We start from the raw sequence: 16,332 nt of genomic DNA, 5'->3' as shown, positions 1-16,332 counted from the left end.
GAGTTGGTGATGGACAGGGAGGCCTGGCGTGCTGCAGTCCATGGGGTCGCAAAGAGTCAGACACAACTGAGCGACTGAACTGAACTGATGTACATAGGGAAGAGTGAGTTTGATGCCCTTATTTTCTAAGTGAACATATATTTGTCTGGTATTGCTCATTGGTGAGTGGTACTGGCTCATGTCAGCCTGGAAAAGTCAGACCTTTTAGGTTGAACTATGTGACATTGCCATTTCTGTAGTAAAACCTTATGTATTCCTTTAAGAATACTAAGTTCAGGAGCATGGAATCAAACCATCCTGGAACTTGGAAAATAAAGATCAGTTATTCACTTCCCACTGAATGTGGGAATTGCCTTGGTGGTGTCGCTGACAAATGGCTATCCGGCCTCTTTGGGAGCATTTTAGATCATAGGGTGACCCTTGCTTAATCTAATAGTTTTGCTCCCAATAAGTTCTTATACAACCTCTGAGATTTAAAGATTTTACTTAGAAATAAAAATCTTCATTTTTGGTTGCCTGAGTTGGGGGGCATCCCACTGTCCTGGTTAACCTCATCTGGTTATATTCCAGACTAAGTGTCCTTTTAAAAATATATGCCTATGAATATAATATTCTAGGTATAGTCCAAAATAATCTATAATAGGTGTTGTTTCCATAAACTCAGTGCTTTTAGAATGAAACCTAAGATTATGTTTCCTTTTTTTGCAGCTGTGTCACACACACACACTGTTACCTTGTCTTGTTTCCACATGAGCAATTGTCAAACCCTTTTAAACAAACTATGGATGGGGCTGCCTATTGCCTTGAGCCTTGGACTGGAAGTTAGGACAGACCTAGTTTCTAGGCTTTGATCAATGTGTGATTTGTTGTGTGATCCGGGAAAACTCTTGACGCCTACAATGCTTGTAGCAGAGGCAATGGGAAAGTTAAATGAGGTGATACAGAAAAAGCTTCATACTCATCAGACAAAAAGCCAGGAATAACAGAATTACTCACAGCTTTCTAAATATGAGAAGATATGCAAGTGCATGTCAATAAGAACTTGGAACCCATTTTCAGCCTATGTTATAATTTAATTGACTATAGAAACTAACATTGTTAAAGCCCCAAAGATGGATTGACTAGACTTCTTCCCTTCTCTGTTTATCTCTTCTCAGGTGAACTCATTCAGACTCATAGTTTTAAATACCACGTATTGGTGTTTGATTCCCAAATTTTATCTCTAGCCCAAATCTCTTCTCTGCACACTAGCCCCAGATATTCAAATGCCTGTTCAGTCCTTTCACTTGGATGTTTTACAGGTATCTCAACCCTCCCATGTCCTAAAAACTGAATTGCTGAGTTCCAGCCTTGCCCCTCTTCAGTCTGTTCTCAATGCTGCAGCCAGATTCATTTTTTAAAAAATAAGTCAGGTCGTATCACTTCTTAGCTCAAAACTTTCCAATGGCTTTCCAGTGTCACTCTTAAGGGCTGAAATTCTTACAGTGGCCTACAAGGCCTTATACCATCGACCCTCATGTTATATTTCTAATCACATCTCTAATTTTCCAAATTTCCCTCCTCCCTCAGCTATTTTTTCACTCCAGTTGTGCTGTCCTTCCGTTATTTTGAAACTGTTACTTTGTTATGCTGGGCACTCTCCTGCCTTAAGTCCTTTGCACTTACTATTTTCTCTGCCTGGAATGCTCTAAAATACCCTCACTGTGTATCTTGCCTCCTTCAGTTCTTAATCAAAGATCATCTTTTCATTGAGGCCTATCCTGACTACTCTTTTAAAATTGTAGAGTCACCCCACCCAATACTCCCTGTCATCAAATTTTCCTTCTCTGTTTTTCTCCATAGCACTTATTATCATATAACATATAATTTATTGTGTCCTTCTTCCCTTACTTGAATATGAGATCCATGAGGGCAGAGATTTTTATCTCTTTTGTGTTGTTCTCTTCCCACCACTTAGAACTGTGTTTGATACATGAGAGGTGATCAACAAATAAACACTGGGGAAGGGTGTCCAGAGACATTCTTATTATACTACTTGACATCCCTGTAAAGGAAATAGACCTCTGGTAAACTATGTATGTGAAAAGTTAGAAGAAGGTTTATGACATTTCAAAAAAGGGTACCTTCCTATCCAAAGTGCTTGTTTTGCTGAAGATACTTAGAGTCTTACTAAGGTTGTGGCCCACTCTCCTTTCCTAATGATCCTAATATTAAGTTTTTATTTAGGAATGCCTTCCAGCCTTTTCAACTGGGTTCCTCCTGTGAAGTGCAGAACATAGGAAAGGATGGTTCATAACTAGTTCCCTTCTAGATGTATAGGAGAGAAGTTTATTGATATATTCAATGGATGCTTCAAGATAGTAGGGCTTAATTCTAGTGGAACCCATGTTGAAAAGGGCTATATTAGTCCTTGAAATTATTTTATTAAAAAACGACTTCTAAAAAATTTCTGTAAGTGCAAAACCCTTGTAAAAAAATGAATAGAAGTGACTTTTCTGGAAAGTCAAATGATTCTCAGTGATATATTTCTGAAAAAGCTGTCTTTGCAGTGAGTTAATTGGTTAAGGATAAGAAAAGAGGACTAAAGTCCCTTAGTTCACAGTAACTGGTTCTTCTAAAGCTTGAAATATTTTCAGATTTTTTCCAAGTAACAGAGTTTTGGTGCTCTGTATTTTGGTTGCTAACCTGGCTTTTCAAATATTTCTAAAGTTATTCATCAGTGAAATCTGCAGCACGTTGACACACAGGTCATTACTATTATTCAGTTACCAAGTGACTAGACTGGGCCCAGGAGGAACTACCTGATTTAAAATAATCTAATAGGACCAATTTGACCAGGAGTCTCTTCTTCTCTTGGCAATAACCCACAATATCACAGCTGCTGGGAGGAAAGGCTTAATCAGTCTAAGCCACAGAACATATATATGCATGTTCCATGGGGTCAGTTGTGGATAAGTGATTCACCAAGTTATGTTTTGGTCCTGAGATATCATGAAACAAAACATCTCATGATAAAGTTATTTTGTACTTTGTATTACTTTTCCACCTAGAAACTGAACCCTTCTTTTGTGATTATCTCATTTATTCATAAGATTCTTCTGATGGGAATTAGGAGAAAGGGAGAGCATGGGAGAGAGAGGATGTGTTATACCTCCTATTTTGCGGTTGGATAAATTGAAAATTGGTCACTTAACCAATCAGAAGTGAAGTAAAAGCTTAGGTCTCAGATCTGTACTTCACTTAAGTTATTTTCTTATCAGTTGTTCATTTTTAATTAAATTATGACCCTGGGCTTCAGAGTGTGCTGACAATTACAAATGCTTTAGAAACTGTTTAAGCATATGTGTACATGTGTGTTGAATTTCTCTAAATTTTCCTAGGAAGAATTTCGAATGCTATCTCAACTATTTTCATGAATATGCTGCTTTAAATATACTGGCAGAAATGAGTTATAAATTCAAAAAATAAATGTTATGCTAATTCAAGAATAATCTTTCCATTGTGTTTGCAAAAATAACCCTCTCTAAGTCCAGGTCTGTTGGCCATTTTGCTTTCACATATTAGTACAGTCTAGACAACAAAGATCTGTGTGAAGGGCTCTTTGAAAACAAATCCATTTTGACTCAAAGAAAAACAGTGGTTGAACTATAACTGGTTGACAACTGTTAAGAAAAGAAAATACCTTTTTTTTTCTTTTAGGAAAGGGAAATGGTATAATAATTTTTTTCTTTGAGTTGGAAAAAGTTTGAGTACTTCTCTAAAAGGAGAATTTTGGAGGTTTTGTTGCTGTTTGGTTGACTTTTCCCACCTGGCTCATCCTTAAAAGCCGAAGAGGCATAGGAGAGGAGAGCTATTCTAGATAGAGTAGGACTTCACTCTCAACCTTTATCATCACTGCCAGCCAACCACCTGCTACTTGGGTAAATTGATAGATGACGGAGGTAGAAAAAAAGAAACTGCTAAATAGTATTGTATGTACGTCATTCCTTTCCCATTCAAAATCCTAAAGCTAAGTAAGAACCCTGAAAGATTTTATATTTGTTAGTGAATAAAAGCATAAAGAAGCCACCTGCCAGTGCAGGAGACACAAGAGATGCGAGTTTGATCTCTGGGTCAGGAAGATCCCTGGAGTAGGAAATGGCAACCCACTCAGTATTCTTGCCTGGAAAATTCCATGGACAGAAGAGCCTGGCAGGCCTTTGCAGTCCATGGGATTGCAAAGAGTCAGACACAACTGATCATGCACTCACTAGAAAACTAGTGCTTTAAAAATATGTACAAAACCCAATAATAATATCAAGTATCATTGACTGCATGCTGAATTACTTTATGCCAAGTATTGCAGTAGGCACTTTACTTATGTTTTTTCATTTAATCTTCTCAACAACATGACTCTGACAAATCATGTCTGCCTATTATATAGTATTTTTCATAGCACATATTGCAACCATGTGGAAAGAGGAACTCTAAATAATTAATTCTGTAATGAGTTATTTCATGTCTGACTCACCGACTAGACTGCAAACCCTGTGAAGGCAAAGACAATCCATATCCATCTTGTATCTCCAGCGCTTAGACTGTGGAGACACAGTAGATGCACAATAAAAATTGATTGAGTGCGAGACTGAATACATGAATGAATTAGCCACCAGATTCTGTTATCACCTCTGCTTTGTATACCCAGAACCAGAGCAAAGTTTCTCTGACTTCAGAACAAATAAAGAGCATAAAAATCATCATGGCTCTGGAAAAGGATTTGACATTTCAGGATATTGTGAATGTGAACAGTTTCTTTCAAAAGCAACTTTCCTATACACTTAGATCAGGATTAGGATGGCTGTATTTATCTTTCTTCTCTCAGGGGGCAGAAGCCTGGTTCCCTTAAGCTTCTAACTCATAAGCCATTTCTGAGTATTGATTGGTGAAACAGATGACTGCCCAGGAAACTGTTTCTGGGCTCTGTTGCCAAAGGTACTTTGAGCTCTTACTCCCTAGGAGGGAGAACCATAGACTTTTTGTACAGATTAGCTCCTTTCAAGAACAAAAATCCCTTTGGGGATTTACTGATTCTCTCACCTCCCCTGATGCCCATGTTCATTCTTGCTGCTTTGTGTTAGGACTTTGCTCTAGGGCAGTTTTCCAGCTCCAAGAGAGACACTTGGGTCCCTGCTGCCCAGACATTATGTAGCACCATGCTTGATTAACTGGGCAAGGTCAGACTTGCCTTTTCCAGCCCTCCCAGAGATAGACCCTTTGCTAAGAAATCCCAGAAATGCCATAATTCTCTGGATATAAGCAGATCAGGCAACCCTAGGAGCTCTGAACTTTTGCCGCTTTCTCCCCATAAAACTGAAAGAAGTACTTCTTATCTCATTGAGAAATGTGTAATGCTTTATATTATATAGACAGTGCTTTATGTACCCCCACCCCAAAACCTTGAGGACTACTTAGAAAGAAACAGTCCTCAGGAACTTAAATGTAAATCAAAGAAAGAAATTACTTCAAATCATCCAGCCAGTGATCAGTAACTACAGAATTCTGTGAAGACTAAAAAGACCTCAAACGTGGGAAGAGCAACAGCTGCCTGTTAGCCACAGTCAGAAGTCTTAGACCTTCCACCCTCTAGTGTATATTGCTAAATGGCTTAGTCACTAGAGCATTTAATTATACTGAAGGAGGATTTATCTGCTTCTTTGGGAATCTCAAATGCCTAATGCTGGACCTACTAAGGCCAGCAAGAAGGGAGAACACACTGAATACTTCATTGTCAATGTCTAATTGGGTCTACAGGCATAGTTCAGCCTCATGAGAGCCAGTCTTGAAAAAGAAGGCTCTGTTTTGTCAGACAAGCACTTTTTATGTGGTTCTTAATTATTTTCTCATGGGTTCCTTGTTTTTTAGGTCTTATCTGTTCAGCTGCTGTACTAAAACACAAATTACATCAGTGTTTAGGCAGCAAACACAGAAGGGTAGCTAGGATCCCATAAACCCATAGGTTAATCACCATCATCTTGAATTAAGACTTTGAACCTGTTGCTACCGTGGAATAGCCTCTTTCTTCATTTTCAAGAACCTGTGCATGTTCTGAAGATAGCCCTAGAGTTTAAGTTAATGCTACCCAGGAGGAATATCTTTGGCAACCTCTCTCAGCTTCCTTTTCTGACCTGTGGATAGCACTTTCTACAGGTGATGACTGTGGATAGGTGATGACTGAGACAGTTCCTCAGTGCCACTTAACTGCTTCCTAAACACATACATTTACAAGGTGCTGATTGCTAAAGAGCCTCAGTTCACTCCATGGTTTGGGGTTAGGGAGGAAGCCATTTTTTCCCCTGAAGGTATTTTATTCTGTCTTTCCAGCGGCTTCATATACAGATAGCTCTGATGATGAGACCTCTCCTAGAGACAAACAGCAAAAGAACTCTAAGGGGAACAGTGACTTCTGTGTCAAGAACATCAAACAGGCAGAGTTTGGACGAAGAGAAATTGAAATTGCTGAGCAAGGTAATGAAAGCAACCACCTTTTTCTTCTTGAGTTGCCTGTGTCTTTTTGTCTATGTTAATTCCCTTTTACATCCTGGGGTCTAGTAGTTTGTGAAATGTCAGTGTGATTTTGAAGGAAACTTATAACAAAAGAGATACGAGTCCAGAAAACACTGTAGAGAGGGAGTAAACTATAGTGGGTCTAGAAGGAACCCCCATACAAAGAAGAGGGGAGAGAGACTAGATGAGGGGACTGAGACACATGATCAAACACTGAAGTATTTACCTCTGAAAATCCCAGAGGATTTATAACAGAAAAATCAGCATCTTGATCCTTTGAAAAACCGAAAACTAGTATGACAGAGAACCTGATCGGGAAGGGTCTTATCTTAAGAGAGTACCTGTTTTTCTGTTTATTCTTTGACTCTCATCCCCCTTCTCTAATATTGCTCTGTATGTATTGGGTCTTTTCAGAAATGCCAGCACTGATGGCTTTGCGGAAGAGAGCTCAAGGAGAGAAACCTTTGGCCGGCGCCAAGATTGTGGGTTGCACACACATCACTGCTCAGACTGCTGTGAGTCCTTTTCCTTTCTCCACCTAACAATAGTTAATAATAGCCACCGGCTATTGAGGGCTTGTACCATGCCAAGCATTAGGTTAAAAGCTTAACGAGTGTTAGTTCATTAACCCTCATAATGGCCTTCTAAAAGCACATATTCCTGTTTCCATTTTATAAATGAAGAAGCTGAGGCTCAGGGAGTTGAAGTAATTTGTCCAATGTTATACAGCTAGTAAACCACAGAATTAAGATTTAAACTTCAACATATCTGATTCCCAAACATATTCTTTCTCCACTGTTCTCTACTGCTTGTCCCTGCCTTCCCTTCCAGTGTCATTTCTAGCCAGCATCTCTGTAGGCTCCTTTCAGCTGCAAATAAGAGAAAACCTGATTCAACCTGGATTATGCATAAAAGAACGCATGACATTACATAGCTAGAAGTCCAGCGGCAAGGTGGGCTTCAGGGGAAGGCTCTCAGGGCTCCAGTTTCACCTGTCTGTGATTCTTCTGGAGCTGCCTTCTCTCTGTGCTCACTTTATCCTCAGGCTGATAGCAAGATGGTGACAGCTCTTCAAGCCATCCCAGATGGACATGAAGAGGAAGAAGGACCATTTCTTCCTCTCTCCCAAGAGCAAGGAAACTTCTCCCAGAGGTCCTCCAGAACACTCTGTCATGTCATTGAGCAGAACTGGATCACATGCTCATGCCTCACCAGTCCTGGCAGGGAACTGTGGTTACCATGATGGGTTTAGATCCATAATTTTTACCTTTATCAGATTAAATGAACCCCTTTTCATTAAAAAATAGCTTGCAGGCCTCATATTTCTTGAAATGAAATTTACACATAACATAGGTAAGTACATGTAATATTAAAAAATAAATGTAAAACCTTACTGAAATATGAAAGAAGAATAAAACGAAAGTAACATAATAAAATAACATATTTTAGTATGTAAGTCCTTGGGTACAAGTATAGTCAGATATTTGTACTTATAGCATTGTTTGAATGAGTGATATAAATGTATATAATAGAAATGTGTTACTGGTTCCAGACTATCGGAGCCATATTGCCAGATTATATAATTTTATGAAATTATAAACAACTTTTTGTAAAATTTCTGAATAACAACAACAATAAAAAGTATGTGTTTTCTCTTGATTTATATATTTGTTGCATTCTTGGGAAAACTCTTGCATTCTTATATTAAAACTACAGCCATACTTTTGTTAATATGTGAAGTGGAATAAAGTTCTAAACTCAGATCATTATAAATAGGTTTCTCACTCATGTGAACTTTTCATTGGCACATTTGGAAGTTGTACCAGATATGGCATGGAATTTTTTTTTTTTTTTTTTTGCTCTAGGAGACTGTCCTATACTTTCTTTTCTTTTTAAAAAAATATTTATTTATTTATTTGATTGCAAGGGGTCTTAGTTATGGCACGTGGGATCTTTAGTTGTAGCATGTGGAATCTAGTTCCTTGACCAGGGATCGAACCCTGGCCGCCTGCATCAGGAGCATGGAGTCTTAGACACTGGACCACCAGGGAAGTCCCTGTTCTATGCTTTCAAAATGTCAAGATCCTTGGCCATACCCACTAAATGCCAGTAACACTCCTCTACCAATTATTGTGGCAACTAAAAATGCCCCCACAGTCTACCAAAGTTGCTTTGTTGAGAACCACTGACGGAGTCATCATCAAAGCTGTAATAATACATATTAAGTTGCCTACCCTATGAGACCACTACGGGAAATTAGTGTATTGAGAAGTTGTCTGGAATCTTTTATAGGATTTATAAGATCCAGATCACTTGTATGGCTAGATTAACTTCCGAAAGATTGTCTCCTAAGTGCAACACTTACATATTCACATTGCTTATTAAGAACAGCAGAGATTCCTCAAGACACAGACAGCTGCTGTTAGCATCTTCCCTATGAGACTTTTCTGGGTTACATGTTCTCTGAGGAAGAGTACCTTGGCGACCCAAAATTAGTATAATAAATTGAAAAGCTACTCTTTTTGGAACTGTAGACTGATAAATGAAGGCAGAAACCATCTTGGAACCTTTTTTGGGCTTCCCCGGTCAGGGACATGAGACTTCAGTGTAGTGACTTAAAATAGTAAGTGCTTCTGTCCTATCTCATGTTGCTAAATTACAACCAGTTTCTTTTTTATCCCCTGGCTCACTGAATATTACCACTCCTCAAGGGTTTTTTTTTTTTTTTCCCTGAATGTAGTAGTGAAAATTAGTTTACCAGTTTTATTATTTTCTTGTTCCCTCACCACATTTTTCTTTATCCTTTAAAAAACAATTACAAAGGAATTTTGCTTTGTTTTATTTCTAATCTCTTTATTTTTTCTGATTACTAAGGTAGTTCATGTTCATTTTACAATGCTCAAGCATTGTGTGTGTGTTAAGTCGCTTCAGTCATATCCAATTCTTCGTGACCCTATGGACTGTTGCCCACCAGGCTCTTCATCCATGGGGATTCTCCAGGCGAGAATACTGGAGTGGGTTGCCATGCCTTTCTCCAGGGGATCTTCCCCACCCTGCATTGCAGGTGGATTCTTTACCGCTGAGCCACTGGGGAAGCCCATTCAAGCATTACCACAATCTATAATGTAGAAAGACAGTCTCCTATAATCCTATGCTCCAGAAATAACTATCATAGTTAACAGTTTCCTGTCCATGTTTCATTAAGACTTGGATCTACTTATGTTTTTTAGGTATGTTTCCATAGTTCTTTCCAGTCAGATTTCTTAGCTACTCTTTCTAAACAGTAATGATTTAAAATCAAGTTTAACCAGCTTCTAACCTCTGTCCCCCTCTCACTTCCACCTGCTTGCACTTCTGCTTGAGCCCTGATAGCCAGCAAGCAGTCTTGACTCATAGTTCTTTAAATAGTTCTTGTATTCTTGGTCCCAGTCACTTTTCTAGTTAATTTATATTGCTTTGTAGGTATGTTTCAGTATGATTCTTTTGTTTAACACACTCAGAAATCCTAGTTATAGGAATTCAGAAATTCTTTAAGGTGAAAAGCAAAACAGGAGAGAAAAAAATGGGATCAGATATTGAAAGGTAAGGAAATTAAGACATTAGAGTAGTTCTGCTGTTAACTTACTATATGACCTTAGATAAATTATGTGAGGATGTTCGCCTACATTAGTGGAGCTGTTTGTAAGTGTTCTTTTTGAAGTAGAGCATATTTCTAATTAGAGTTTTAATTTAGTATATAAATATCAGAAAATACAAATTTTTTAAAATGAAAATTATCAATACCCAAAGTTAACTACCATCAGGAAATTTTAAAACTTTTTCACCAAAGCTTTGTCCTTGTTGAAACAACTCTTAATCAAAGCAGTGGGGTGGTACACTCCCTTCTTAAAAAGAAGCCTGTCTGCCTGTCTCCATCTTACAGATTGAAGTAAAGGTAAGTCAGGACTAAATCAGTGGATTAAATTTATTATAATAATTGTTTTAATTGGAAATAAACATACTTATAGAAAAGTTGCAAATACTGTACCAGATAACTTTTTATTTTCTGAACCATTTGAGAGTAAGTTGCCAACCTGATGGTGCTTCCACAAAGACTTTAGTGTGTATTTTCTATAAACAAGGACATTCTCCTATACAACAAATATAACCATTCAAAATTAGGAAACTAACACTGATTCATAATTGCTGTCTAATTCTCAGGTCCCATTTGAGCTTCACTAATTGTCCAAATACTTTTTATAACCCAAGGATCCGGTCCCTAGTTATATATTTCATTTAATTATCATCTCTCTTCAGTCTTCTTCAGTGCTGGACAGTTGATTTGTTTGACTTTCATGACCTTAACACTTTGAAGATTATAGACAAGTTATTCTGCAGTATGTCCTTAATTCAGACTGTTATGATGCTTCCTCATTATTAGATTCAGGTTATGTACCTTTGGTAGGAAATGATGCTGCCTTTTTTTTTTTTCCATTTAATCCTATCAGTTGGCACTTGATCTCATTTTGTACCATAGCTGATGTTCATTTTGATCCCTTAATGGAGGTGGTGTCTGTCAGACTTTTCTATTGTAAAAGTTATTTTTCCCATTTTGTAATTAATAAGTATTTTGTGAGGTAGATATAAGAAACTGTGTGAATATCCCATTCTTCATCAAACTTTCCATTTATTCAGTTTTTTTTTTGTATGGAGTCATTGTTTGTTGTTTCACTTAATGGATTATAATCCATTACTATCATTATTTATTATGATAAAAATTATTGAAATTTTGGCCAGAAGGAACCCCTTAAATCTTGCTTCTGTGCCTTGCCTTTTGACATTTCCCTTTCATTCTTTGAGTACTTCCTTGCTTCTGGTACAAGAGGCTCTAAGCTCATCTTGTACTTTCCCTGTCCTATCCCTGGAATAAGCTTCTTCTCCATGGAGCGCTGGTTCCTTTTCCTTTAGTGGATCTGTACACTAGTGTATTCTTTGCTACTGGAGTGTTAATAGTATTGTTCCTGGATCCTCTTTCATTAATTTTCAAAAATAATTGCCCATTCAGTTCAGTTCAGTTCAGTCGCTCAATCATGTCCAACTCTTTGCGACCCCATGAATCATAGCACACCAGGCCTCCCTGTCCATCACCAACTCCTGGAGTCCACCCAAACCCATGTACATCGAGTTGGTGATGCCATCCAGCCATCACATCCTCTGTCATCCCCTTCTCCGCCTGTCCCCAATCCCTCCCAGCATCAGGGTCTTTTCCAATGAGTCATCTCTTCACATGAGGTGGCCAAACTATTGGAGTTTCAGCCTCAGCATCAGTCCTTCCACTGAACACCCAGGACTCATCTCCTTTAGGATGGACTGGTTGGATCTCCTTGCAGTCCAAGGGACTCGCAAGAGTCTTCTCCAGAACCACAGTTCAAAAGCATCAATTGTTCAAAAGCATCCATTCTTCGGCGCTCAGCTTTCTTCACAGTCCAACTCTCACATCCATACATGACCACTGGAAAAACCATAGCCTTGACTAGATGGACCTTTGTTGGCAAAGTAATATCTCTGCTTTTTAATATGCTATCTAGGTTGGTCATAACTTTCCTTCCAAAGAGTAAGCGTCTTTTAATTTCATGGCTGCAATCACAATCTACATTGATTTTGGAGCCCCCCAAACTAAAGTCTGACACTGTTTCCACTGTTTCCCCATCTATTTCCCATGAAGTGATGGGACCAGATGCCATGATCTTAGTTTTCTGAATGTTGAGCTTTAAGCCAACTTTTTCACTCTCCTCTTTCCCTTTCATCAAGAGGCTCTTTAGTTCTTCTTCACTTTCTGCCATAAGGGTGGTGTCATGTGCATATCTGAGGTTATTGATATTTCTCCCAGCAATCTTGATTCCAGCTTGTGCTTCTTCCAGCCCAGCGTTTCTCATGATGTAATGTACTCTGAATATAAGTTAAATAAGCAGGATGGCAATATACAGCCTTGACGTCCTCTTTTTCCTATTTGGAACCAGTCTGTTGTCTCATGTCCAGTTCTAACTGGTGCTTCCTGACCTGCATATAGGTTTCTCAAGAGGCAGGTCAGATGGTCTGGTATTCCCATCTCTTTCAGAATTCTCCACAGTTTATTGTGATCCACACAGTCAAAGGCTTTGGCATAGTCAATAAAGCAGAAATAAATGTTTTCTGGAACTCTCTTGCTTTTTCAGTGATCCAATGGATGTTGGCAGTTTGATCTCTAACTCTTCATATGTATCTTTTGCCCTGTTCTCTCCTCCTTCCAGAACTCCAGTTACATGTAAATTAGACCATTGATGGTATCCCACAGATCTTAGATACTCTCTTCTGATTTTTCTCCGACTCTTTTTTTCTTTCTCTATTTCAGTTTGGTGATTTCTATCGATCTATCTTCAAGCTCACTGATTCTATCCTTAGATATGCCCAGTCTGATGATAAGTCTAATGAAAGAATTCTTAAATCTGATACCTTAAAAAAAATTCTAACATTTCTATTTGACTTGTTTTTTATAGTTTCCATCTCTTTGCTGAAATTCTCTGTTCATGGATGTCCATCTGTTTCACTCGACTGCTTCAATATAAATATAATAATCATATTTAAAGTTCCTGTCTGATTAAACATTAGCTTATCTCAGTCTGGTTCTGTTGAATATTTTCTTTCCTGACTGTGGGTGGGGTTTTTTTACTTTTTTGGTGTGTCTTGAACTTTTATATTGAATGATAGTATGTTAGTTTCCATTATTGTCATGATCTGGTCTGGATTTCAATTCTGTTCTGTACCGAAGGCTACAAATTCCTCCAAGCCAGAGGGCTCTCGGTATTTCTGCTCCACCCTCAGGCTGTCAACTACTTCTGCACATGCTTGCCACAGGGGGGCTCTCTCTTCAAGTGCATGTCCCCCCTGCAGCAGAAGGCTGCTGCTCCTTGTTTTCTGGAGCTAGGTTCATAGTGAGAGCAATTGGAGTTCTTAAATTTTTCTGGTCCAATCTCAGTCTTAGGCTGGTCTCTGTGAAGATAGGACTTTTTCAGTGTTCCCGCCACTCCTGTCTATAACAGCCAAATTTTTCCTTGTATCTGTGGTAGATCTATAATCAAATACCACTGTCCTTCAAAGTCAGATTCCCTGGAGATTACCAGTCCCTTTGCCGAATCCCCACACTGGGAAATCTGGTGTGGCACCTAAAACCTTTATGACAGTGTGATAACTTCTTGGTATTATTGTTCTCCAGTTTGTGGGTCACCCACCTGGTGGTTATGGGATTTTATTATTTTTTTAATATAAATTTATTTATTTTAATTGGAGGCTAATTACTTTACAGTATTGTATTGGTTTTGCCATACAGCAGCATGAATCTGCCACGGGTGTACGCGTGTTCCCATCCTGAACCCCCCTCCCACCTCCCTCCCCATACCACCCCTCCAGGTCATGGGATTTGATTTTAATGTGATTGTGCCCTTCCTACTGTCTTGTTGTGGCTTCTCCTTTGTCCTTGGACGTGGGGTATCTTTTTTTGGTGGGTTCCAATGTTCTCCTGTGGTAGGTCTTGAGCAGAGATATTTTCCTGTCCCTCTGGAGAGGCAGTGGATTTTTACTTTGTATCAGCGTAGGGTCCTGGGCCCAAGAGGGTTTTTCAGCTACTCCCCAAGGAGCAGAGAGTTTTTGCTTCTACCCTCCCCCAGAAGCAGTGGGTCTTTGTCTTGTCCCTCATGGCAGGCATAATTCCTGCTTCTTGCTACAGTTTAGGACTTTTGCTTCCTCTGAGAGAAGACTGGGAGAGCCCAGATTTCATGCTTATTGTTGAGCACAGGCAATCAGCTCCCTGCCCTCAGTATCTTTTATGAGCTCTGGTTGGAAACCCCTAGAAAAGAGCTTTCACGTGAGTATGAAATCTCATTGTGGCTCAGGCCACCAGAAGTTCCAAACTGACATATTGGTACTTTCCCACACTCAGTCTTTACCAATTCATTAAAATTTTAGTTAATTTTTTCTTACTCTGTTGTATGACAGCCACCTCTTCCTCCTGCACTCTGACAAGGATGAAACTGTGTTCCCTCTCTCCCTAAAGGGATTTGCTGCTCTCTGGAGTTCCTTGGTTGCATTATGACCTCGGCTCTTTGATAGGCTCAAGAAGAGTTATGGTTTTGTAGACTATACAGCTTTTTCTTGTTTTTAGAGTGGAAGCTTCTCTTTCGGCTTTCTACATCCTAAAGAGAAGCAGAATTATCAGTTGGTGGTTTTTAAAAAGATGTGTGGCTCTGAAATCCTTGGTTTAATTGAATCTTATAGGGAGGACCAGTAGGTTAAATGAGTAAAAGCATACAGCTCAGTGGGAGCCTTCCTCATGCCTGCCCTCAACCCCTGCCCCATTCTCGAAGTGCTGAAGTTTCTGCAAAGCACAAGTTGAAAATCATTGGTGTTAGTTATTCCTAATGTACTTTCTCATTGTCAAATATATAAACTTAATTCCTTGACCAGCTGTTTGGCCCATGCTTGCTCATCTGCTTTCTCTTTAACACAGGTGCTTATGGAAACTCTGGGAGCTCTGGGAGCACAGTGCCGATGGGCTGCCTGCAACATCTATTCCACCCTCAATGAAGTGGCTGCTGCTCTAGCAGAAAGTGGTAAGAACTTTTGCACGTTCTCTTTGTCTCTGGCTAAAGGTTCCAAAAACTTCCATTGTTTTGATGTAAATCTGTAAGGAAAGTTGACGTTTAAAGTTGTCTTGGAAGAAATATTCTTTTTTTTTTTAAATGAAGTATAGTTGATTTACAATATTGTATTAATTTCAGGTATACAGTAAAGTGTGCATACACACATACGCACACATATATATTGTTTTTTCAGTTCTTTTTCACTATAGGTTATTATGAGACATTGAATGTATTTTCTTATGCTATATAGTAAATCCTTGTTGTTTATCTAATATATATATGGTAGTGTGTATCTGTTAATCCCATACTCCTAATTTGTCTGTCTTGCACCTTCCCCTTTGGTAGCCATAAGTTGTGTTCTATGTCTGTGAGTCTTTCCATTTTGTAAATAAGTTCATGTATACTGATTTTTAGATTCCACATGTAAGTGATATCTTAATATTTGTCTTTCTCTGACTTAATTTACATAGTATGATAATCTCAAGGTCCATATCCATGTTGCTGCAAATGGCATTATTTCATTCTTTTTTCAAGGCTCAGTAATATTCTTTTATATATATATATATATATATATATATATATATATATAGACACACCACATCTTCTTTATCCATTCCTCTGTTGATGAACACTTAGGCTGTTTCCATATTTTGGTGGGTCCCTATTCTTGATGAGGTTTCTCTCTTTCTGAACTTCTTTTTGTTAAATATGATCAAGGTAACCATGTTGCTTTAGAGTCACAAATATCTTCTTATGTCTGTATTCCATTATTAGTTAATGCTTTGCCTTGCCTTGCTATTATTAGAACACCAGTGAACACATTCACTGTCTAAGGTCATATGGGGTTTCCTTTGTGGCTCAGCTGGTAAAGTATCTGCCTGCAATGCAGGAGACCTGGGTTCGATCCCTGGGCTGGGAAGATCCCCTGGAGAAAGGAACGGCTACCCATTCTAGTATTCTGGCCTGGAAAATTCCATGGACTATATAGTCCATGGGGTTGCAAAGACTCAGACACGACTGAGCGACTTTCACTTTCACTTTCAAGGTCATATGGATTAGTAAAGAAAATGCTTCAGATATAATTTTGTGGTCCTGCTGGTTTTTTGGCAGTGTGCTCTGATTTAATGTTTGATAC

The 16,332-nt window shown here is 38.7% G+C and overlaps 1 protein-coding gene across 6 annotated transcripts in view; it reads left to right on the top strand.

Annotated features, from left to right (window-relative positions):
• AHCYL2 (adenosylhomocysteinase like 2) overlaps positions 1 to 16,332 on the top strand; it is a 190,028-nt gene that overhangs the window by 143,688 nt on the left and 30,008 nt on the right. For all 6 annotated transcript variants that reach the window (XM_013963496.2, XM_013963495.2, XM_018046942.1 and 3 more), the window contains exons 3-5: positions 6,361 to 6,504; positions 6,958 to 7,058; positions 15,065 to 15,167. In XM_013963496.2, coding sequence (XP_013818950.2) covers positions 6,361 to 6,504; positions 6,958 to 7,058; positions 15,065 to 15,167 — 348 coding nt within the window. The remainder of the gene's footprint in view (positions 1 to 6,360; positions 6,505 to 6,957; positions 7,059 to 15,064; positions 15,168 to 16,332) is intronic.

The sequence above is a fragment of the Capra hircus genome, chromosome 4, assembly GCF_001704415.2.
Source record: "Capra hircus breed San Clemente chromosome 4, ASM170441v1, whole genome shotgun sequence".
NCBI classification, from domain to species: domain Eukaryota; kingdom Metazoa; phylum Chordata; class Mammalia; order Artiodactyla; family Bovidae; genus Capra; species Capra hircus.
The sequence above is the reverse complement of the archived record's forward strand: the minus strand, read 5'-3'. Positions and strand labels throughout refer to the sequence as shown.